Source organism: Mercenaria mercenaria, chromosome 14, assembly GCF_021730395.1.
Source record: "Mercenaria mercenaria strain notata chromosome 14, MADL_Memer_1, whole genome shotgun sequence".
NCBI lineage: Eukaryota > Metazoa > Mollusca > Bivalvia > Venerida > Veneridae > Mercenaria > Mercenaria mercenaria.
In genome coordinates, this window is record NC_069374.1 from 20,225,556 (window position 1) to 20,234,650 (window position 9,095).

Sequence of the window (9,095 nt, forward strand, 5' to 3'; positions counted from 1 at the left end):
GATTAGTCACTTCAATTGATGTTAATAAATAAGTAATAACATATTTCCTGTTTTCTAATGTCATTGATCTTCAAGTGGCATTTCAGGATAAATTTGTAATATCTACATGTTACACTACACATGTGATTGTCAATCGTCCGACGCAGGGGGCGGACAAAGAACGTCCTGAAACGGACGTCTCACCAGCGGCCTGACGTGGCGGTATAGATACGTCTGACGTTCCTTGCTGAGTCCTGCTGGCCTAATAACTGACGGAAGATCATAGGTGTCCATTCGTAAATAGTTCGTCTTGCAAATGACAAATCGGATTTCCTCGGTGTCGTCTGCGGCTACCTTCATGTACACTACCCCGGGTTCGCTTGATGTGAAGCGGAAGTGATAATATTTGGAAATGTTTGGCATTTTTTTGAACCTATCACCGAGGAACATCTTCCAGTCTCTCCACTCCCACCCATTCTCGTCGTATGTAGCCGGTACATTACTGTGTGCCGACTTGTGTACAACATCTACCACGTGCTGGAGTGTGTCACAGTTCGAACGCCGATACAACTTCTTTATAGTACCAAACCCGGCGTCGATCAGGCACCTGCACAGTAAGAATAAGAAGACGTATCACGCTGTATGGTTATGATTGATCATGTAGATAACTAATTAGTGTTTTGATGTTAATGTATAAAGTTAAATACCAGTAACATTATCACTTGCAATCTTCATAGGTCTAAAATCACATTGAAAATGTGTGTCAAAATTTAAAGCAATATAGATTCTAGTTTTTACTATACTCAACTACGCATTGTCGTTTTTTTTTAACATTTCACAACGTGCATTTGCTGGTATGGATCGAAATCTTTAATCTTTTAGTTTTTTAACTGAAAACTGGATTTAGTTCAAATGATTCCCAAATACAAATAGAAGTGTTTAACGATTTGGAACTGTTGCACTGAATAATTAATTATGACAACCTTGTGTGTCCTGGTAACTGCATCATATATCTGATTGTTCTGTGCCGCCCAGTCATCGTGCGCCATGATAAGTACGCCAGCACGTATCTGTTCTTGTTCTGACCTGGTAAACAGTTGTACATAAACGTTATTTATAATAAATATCATAGTCAGAAATAAACTAGCTCAAATAAAACACAAACTTCAAGATGTAATCGCCGTTTACTTTCAAATTTAATACGGTATACATGTACATTTTTATGTCGTACATATCACACATCGTTCATATGTTTCGACATAGATATTTTTTTCTTTTTCTGAACACACAAACAAAATAATAATAACATCACATCCGTTAGTATGGTGCATCATATATATATGAGCCGCGCCATGAGAAAATCAGCTATGTTGGTTTTCTCATGGCGCGGCTCATATATTCTTGAAACTGGACAGGCATAGAACTGTAACATTGTAACACAAGAATAAATCTTTACTTAAGCTACGATATGTCAAGGGGCTTTTGTGACCGTCAACAGCAGCTTTCATACAGAATGAAATTATAAAAACAGGATATTAACTACACGAAACGTTACGCTAGTCAACGAAAATACTTACCGAAACAATTATCAGCATGAATACCACATTCCGTCTCTCCAGTACCGAACGTGTGGAAGGCGTGATCAATCATTGATATAACAGAATCCGGTCCGTGTACATTCTGGCCATCTTTTCCTGAGAAAAGTTAAGAAAAACTGTTATTAATATGAGAAATATTTTGCTGCACGATTTTTAAAATTATGTAATATCCGTTATGTTTTTAACACAATCATCAATAATCTTAACACAATTAACTATAATTACAGACATGCAGTATAATTCGATCAACGTGAACGTTTGCATTTTAATGGGTAATTTTTCCTAAATTTAACAAAATGCCGTGCCAAAATGATAAAATGATAATGAACTGATTTACCAATGGTTTGGTCCTCGTCGATGAGATAGTTGTACTGCTTATAGCCATCGGCCCGTAAACCAAATATCTGAAGACAGATAAAGTGCTGGATATTATATGGTCACATGACTAAAAGAAACAAGCGCTGTTTCTATACACCCCTCCCCGTCCCCGACCCCAACCCCAAACACACACACCTCACATACACGCATATAATAGCATTTCGTTATTTTATATGTTGTAACCTGAAAAATGTCTTAAGTTATTTAACAGAAACCGTTTTCATTCTCAAGGTCACGGTGACTGACCTAATGACCCTAGAAAAAAACTTATCCTATGAAGTATGATCATAGTGAGACCAAGCATTCACTCGAAATTGGACGGAAAACAATTTTTTTTTACCTAACGACATACCGGCAGACAGATCGACTTACAATGAGTAACAAAAAATAGCCACTCTTCTTCGAAATATGGCATAAAAATATGAAATTTAAGAACGAATTTGAAAGGATATAATGTTACTATCTTGATAATGTTGATTGTGAAAAAATATTATGATTTTTTTTTTGTATGAATATACTACCATTATTTCCATTACAGAAACAAAGCAAAAGTATAATTAATTCATTTGTAATACCTGCACTCTTCTTGGTTGAATGAAGAATGTGGGTCCCTTTTCTTGCGCATGGTGAGGCAACTTGACATACTGACTGAAGTCGAACGTGTAATGTACGTCGGCTGTCGAAAATCCATCTCCCGCAGCCTGGTCTTGTTGTGCCCGGTTAACAAACATTGCTGTTGACCTTTCCACGCATTCTACGTATAGTTCCCTTTCTTTCCTGGCTTGGAGTACATGATTGTGGTACTTCTGTGTTGCAAGTATTTTGTCATTTTCGCTCATGGCAAGCTTGATATCCTGCTTACAGTCCTCGCATACTTTGCACACATCTTCCTTTGGAGAGGCTATTTTTATATGTGGCAAACAATTTTTCCATACGTCTTTAAATGTTGTTAAACCAACATACCTCTTTTCAGCTTCCATACAACGTTTTACATACTCACTGTGTACGGACTGTTTTGTGTCCGAGGATGGTAAGTAAATTGGGGCCTCGTCCTCTCGCCCTCTTGGTGCCGCAGGCTGAGGGAGTCCCTCTTCGTTTGCGTAGCTCAGTATATATTGCACTGCGTCCTTAATTACTTCAGGAGGAAATGCGTTGGGGGCACGTCTACCGCTGTGGCCGTGAACACGTGGCTGAGCACCATGTTCTTCCATGTGATGTTTAATGTTTCTCAGTTGTCTGTCTTTAATATCAAACACCACTAGAAATGTTTCATGGCACACTGTTACACCCTTAAACACATATTCATATCGTGAACGTTTACGACTTCCCTTACATCTAGCATCAGAGATTATCCTCTTGAGAGTGCCCATAATTAGCATTTCCTTTTCACTTTTTGTCATTTCCCTTACATTAAGAATGTTTGATTCAATCTGGGAAAAAGTAAAATTACTGAAGCAGTTTTTTTGTACATTTGCATCCACTGTCATAAATGGTTTTCACATTGTTAATATCACACTGTGGATCTTCACTATTTACATTAGTGTCTTCATTAACTTGAGTTTCTGATTCATTACCGTATTCCTCTGCAAGGGGGGTAGCTGTGTAATATCTTTGAAGACGGGATTCAATGCTAACATCTTGCACCTCATCAATATCAGTATCAGTATCATAAGTTGCTGCAGAACGGCCAATGTTAGTTTGGTCTGTCAATCCAAAGCATGACAGAAGATCATTTAGCTCCTGTGCAAATGAAAAATAAAACATTTCGTAATTGAGGCATGCCATTGAAATATATTTAATGAAAAAATACTAAACAGGAAAGAAAAAAATAAGTTGAAAAAAAAAGTTGACTAGATGAGGTTTCGAACTCGAAAATATCGTCCTTGTAGTCAAACACGCTAACCACTCGCCCACTGCGACGATAAGAAAATATGCGATGAAAAATTAGGTTGATTTAATTTTTCGAAATCCGTACCATCCAAGGTCATTGCAACATAAATAAACGGGATGATTTTTTTTATTGAATATTTGCTAAAGCATCTAATTGGCAACATATTCATGTTTGCTTCCGCATTGCTTTCAATCTAAATATGTTCCTATGCATAGAACCTTCGTAATACAGCAGATCTATGCATGAGCATTTGCAAACAAAAATCAGTATTCATATCTGCCTTGTAGAGATGTGTTAAACACTTGTCTTATATTCCAGAATGACATAAGTTAATAAGCAATCTAACAACATTATTTATACAATCTAAGCATTTTGACCGGTCCTGACCTTCGACTTTGCTTGAATATTGTGTGATTATAGACGTAGATCTCTTGATATTTTGAAAAGTTATGTGGGTAAATCAATTTGAAAATACTTTCTCTGTCATCATTACAAATAATTCTATAAAATATTACCTCGAACGTATCCATTTCTTGAAATTTTCTTCTGTTTACAAACTGTCATGTGAAAATACGGGCGCCGCCATTTTGTTACGTCATTTCTAACTTTTGACGTCATATTACTCGGAACAATTAATTTAACGATAACGGCTGTTTATGCTTGACGCGGCTCAAATATATAATATGAGATAACGGTTTTCAATAGATTGGCAGGTTGCACAGAACTGGCTATCGATCAAACCGAATATGATATCGGATCATACATGTATATAAGGAAATTCGGACATTCATGCGGGAAGTTGGAAGACGAAGTCTGAGTGAAATATCTGGTAATGAACTGGAATAAATTATCATTGTGCAATAAAAAGCTAACGAATAAACGAATAGCTGACTGATTGACTTGTTACTATTTTGAGAGAGAGAGAGAGATCTTAAACACGATGGAGAGGCGACCAGTCAGTATTAATTATATTTTCCTAGAATTGTATGCAATTGAAAAAAAGCATTTCATCATTTGGTCCTGTCTTTGACTCAAATCGCTGTTGACAAATTATAACCACATTTCTCAACAAATGATGAGAAGAATTCAGGAATTCGATGGTCATTTCCTGTTTCGTTTTAGTTACGGTGTTGACTTCGGCATTGGTTAGGGGTCCGGTAACCAGACCTCTAGACCCAGTATAGGGCTGTCCAGAGGTCTGTTAATAAATATAAATACTCAGAATAGCATTTACAAAGAGGAGACTATATTTCATCTTTAAAAACAGGAGATTATTTCATAAGTTTGCTGTCGTATTTTTCTCGTCCTTTTAAATCAATTGTTAGTGACAGGAAACGGAAGTATTTATAATCTTCAACCTCGAGAAAAAATACGATCGCAAATTCAATTAATAATAAATAGCAATCGGAAGCTCAAATTCTTGTTTTTCTCGGGACTAATGATTCAAATTAATAAACTTGTTTTATTATTAAGTATTAAAGACATGGATTGTGCTCATGAATTGTTGATTTCTTTTTACTACTTTAGTAGTAAATAATGGTGACTACTTGAAATCGGTATTAAAATTTAATATGCCTCAAACCATGGTGAAAGCTAATTATAAATAAAATATTTATAGAAAAACCTAATAACGGCACCTTCCTGACACTTTATCATACCTTAAACCATCAATTACCTTAATAGTAATACACTGATAATATAGTACATAATAGTACATGTATATTGATTACCGGACCTCCAGTAAAAGGAGTCTAGAGGTCCGGTAACCGGACCCCAAGCTACCGTGGACTTACCATAAGGGGATATGGTTTATAAATGTAGTCTGTTTAGCTCAGTCGGTAAAATACTTGACATCATGACATGGGGTTATGGGGTCAAGCCTTGGACCGGCTTCCTATTTTCTCACTTTGACATATATTTCAGCACCAGAATAAAAAAAATTTCTGTTAATGTAGTTTTAGGATATTTTCTGAGCTGTTGTTGTCCAAAAGCTGGCTACAAATAATTGGTTGGTTGCCAATGACACCCCTGCTTTAGCAGATAATACTTCAAACGTGTCATAGTATTATACCGACATGTTTGAAGGGGGTACAAGTAACCATGGACATTTAAAGGTTCATAACGCCCTTGTATAAAATCATTTTAAATGTGGCTGCCACATTTTCTCTTGTGTACATAAAATACAGAAATTTCTTGTTAAATCCTATTTCCGATAATTGTTTTCCTTAACATTTGTCAAAGGTTTGAATATTGCTGAATATACTAAAATGATTTTTGAATCTATTGCTTTATTACCTCCCTTTATGACTCTTAACTATAACACTTTTGTAATATTAAAATAGTGCTTTTTTAACCATGTAATTACGCACAACATCTCTTTGGAAAGCAATTTCATATGTTTTTAAGATAAAAATTAAAAGCATTGTGGGTCTTTAATGATCCCATAAATTATGTTGTATCAAAGAGCTATAAAAATCAAATAAGATATGTATTCATACTTCTTTGATTGTATATATATGTTTAGCTTGTGCAATTTTACATACACTCTAACATATTTTTATTTTAGGAGATATTTTTTGAGCTGTTGTTGTCCAAAAGCTAACTACAAAAAATTGGTTGGTTGCCAATGACAACCCTGCTTTAGCAGATAATACTTCAAACTTGTCATAGTATTATGCTGACATGTTTGAAGGGGGACCAGTAACCATGAATATGTAATGATCTTATAAATTGTATTGTATCAAAGAGCTATAAAAATAAAATATGTATTTATACTTCTTTGATTTATATATATGTTTAACTTGTGCATTTTTACATACATTTTGATAAATATATTTTCATTTCCCCTTCATTAGTACGATTTATCACGGTTCAGAGTTTAGACCATAAAACTTTTCACAACGGCCTTTATTGTTTTCTTTCTTAGATGCGCATTTAAATATTTTGATAAAAATTATGCTGGACTTTATTTATCTGAAAAGTAATGACATCATTGGACGTCATAATTGATGCAACTAATTAACTGATAATCAAATCTAACCACTCTGGTTCTTTTTTTACAGTCCAGCATAATTTACAGAGCACTTGCAAAATACAACCAGGCATGCAACAGTGCCACAGTTGAAGGATATGCAAAAGAAAGCTATAGACATTCTTCTCTCTGGCAAAAATTGCATTTGCTCTGTACCTACAGGATATGGGAAATCTTTAATATATGAAAGTTTACCATTCATTGATGAGAACATAATTGTCATAGCAATTGTTCCTCTTAATGCCATAATAAAGCAGCAAGTTGATAAACTGGGTGCAAAAGCGGTTTCAGTTTTTACAGGTGAAAAGGATATTTAAAAACTGAAGTGCATAAGTTACAACTATCTGTTTTGCCATCCTGAACAAACACTTACTGACAAAGATCTTGACACAATTTTCTATTCTAAGAAATTTGAAAACAAGAAGAAGTATCTTGTAATAGACGAAGCTCATTGTATTTTAGAAAGTCAGCAACTATCACCAAATGTGGTGTAGTACAAATAGCACAAAGTTTGTAAATGCATGACTGTAGTCCAGCTAAAGACAATATTTTTCTATGGTTAAAGAAAGGCCAAGTGAAACAGTTAAAGGAAATTCAGCGAGCACACCTTACGACTACATTTTCATTCCAATCATAGAAACTAAAACAACAGCTAGATTATTTTGAAATCACATTTTTTTTTTGTACAACCATGAACTGGATTGGCTATGGATATGAGCTTGCAAAACGTATCCTTCAAGAAGAATTCTACGCAGGTACTGAAAGCCCTGAGAATGCAAGTGTTGTGATTTACCACTCATCAATGGAAGGACAACAGGGAAAGGTATATAAGTTAACTACTTTCTTCATAATAGATAAAGAGTACAGAAAAGTCTCACCCTTCATTGAGTCACAGTGAGAAGCTCCATCTCGTATATGATGTAGAACAGCTCCTCCACATCTTTCAATAAAGCCTTCAGTGGCCATTTGGTTTGAGTTCGAACCTTGCTTAAGGCATAGAATTCTGCTTGTGAGGAAGCCATAAAGCTGGCTTTGGGAAGGTCAGTGGTTCTACCCAGGTGCCCCCCACCGCCCCTGCATGATGAAGAAATGCCCACAGGGGCCACCTGAGGTCGTCCTCCTCAAAGAAAGTCGCCATATATGATCTGTAACCGTGTCGGTGTGACGTAAAACCCAACAAAACAAAACAAACAAGCAGTTTTTGGTTATAAAATAGTACTTTTGGTTCATCAAATTTATAACTATCACATGTAATCTCTGTACTACAGAAAATCTTCAAAAAACAACCCACTGATATTGTGGGAATTGTTTGAAACTTTACAAGCACATTGTACCGATAATAACATATTTTTCTTCGGAATGTTCACATGTTTTTTATCCATGAAAGTCAACGGTATTTACTATGCAGCTAAAGGATATGATTCTGCAGCAACTACAGAAACCTGAATCTGACTGTACTGTAAGACTTATATTCTCATCAGTAGCTCTGGGCATGGGTGCTAACCTACAGCATGTTTCTAGAATTATCCATGCAGGACCACCAACATCTCTTGAATGTGAGTAAACCTTCTTTTATTAAAAGTAATAATAAATTGTTTTTATTTCACTGTTTCAGCCATCATCTTAATACTGTGTGTACTTGTAAAATGACCAAATCAATATATAGGCCATATCCTAATATTTTAGAAATTTTAAATTAAAAACATTTGGCCGATTGGTAAATCCTTGATGACTAAATCCTTGTACCGCTTAATATGGTTGAAAAACATTTTAATGACAATTGTGTGAGTCGGAAGAGAGTGTAGGCATAGACGTACAAACTCGAAATTCATTTCTCAAGTAAAAGTTACCGTTGCTTGCTGGATGTCAAGACTTTTTAATTACCCCATATATATTACAAATATATTGAAAGATTTTTTTCTTCTTAGCAAGAAATTGGAGGAGCAGGACGGTCAGGTACTGTGGCTGAGGCTGTTCTATACTACAACAGAGCAGATCTTGGTGTTGAAACCATGAAGAAAGAAATGAAAGAGTATTGCAGAAACTTAGATACTTGCCGACGCAAATCCATTAATGACCACTTCGGTTTTTATACAACTGACAGACCTGCAATCTGTTGCGATATTTGAACAAAAGAGCTAAGGCTTAAATGGGATTTCAGTAAACTAGCAATACAAGAAGTAACAAGTCTCCCATAGAAACTAAATTTTTGATAATG

General features: G+C 35.4%; 2 protein-coding genes across 2 annotated transcripts; both read right to left on the bottom strand.

Moving 5' to 3' along the window:
- Window positions 1–1,963, bottom strand: LOC123542012 (uncharacterized). The gene is made up of 4 exons (XM_053523012.1): window positions 1,915–1,963; window positions 1,557–1,673; window positions 963–1,065; window positions 1–586 (listed from the first exon to the last, which is right to left on the bottom strand). The coding sequence occupies exons 2-4, from the start codon at window positions 1,627–1,629 to the stop codon at window positions 130–132; spliced, it is 633 nt and encodes a 210-aa protein (XP_053378987.1). The 5' UTR covers window positions 1,630–1,673; window positions 1,915–1,963; the 3' UTR covers window positions 1–129.
- Window positions 1,964–2,158: 195 nt separating this feature from the next.
- Window positions 2,159–4,477, bottom strand: LOC128548385 (uncharacterized). The gene is made up of 2 exons (XM_053523011.1): window positions 4,362–4,477; window positions 2,159–3,695 (listed from the first exon to the last, which is right to left on the bottom strand). The coding sequence occupies exon 2, from the start codon at window positions 3,440–3,442 to the stop codon at window positions 2,513–2,515; it is 930 nt and encodes a 309-aa protein (XP_053378986.1). The 5' UTR covers window positions 3,443–3,695; window positions 4,362–4,477; the 3' UTR covers window positions 2,159–2,512.
- Window positions 4,478–9,095: the final 4,618 nt, after the last annotated feature.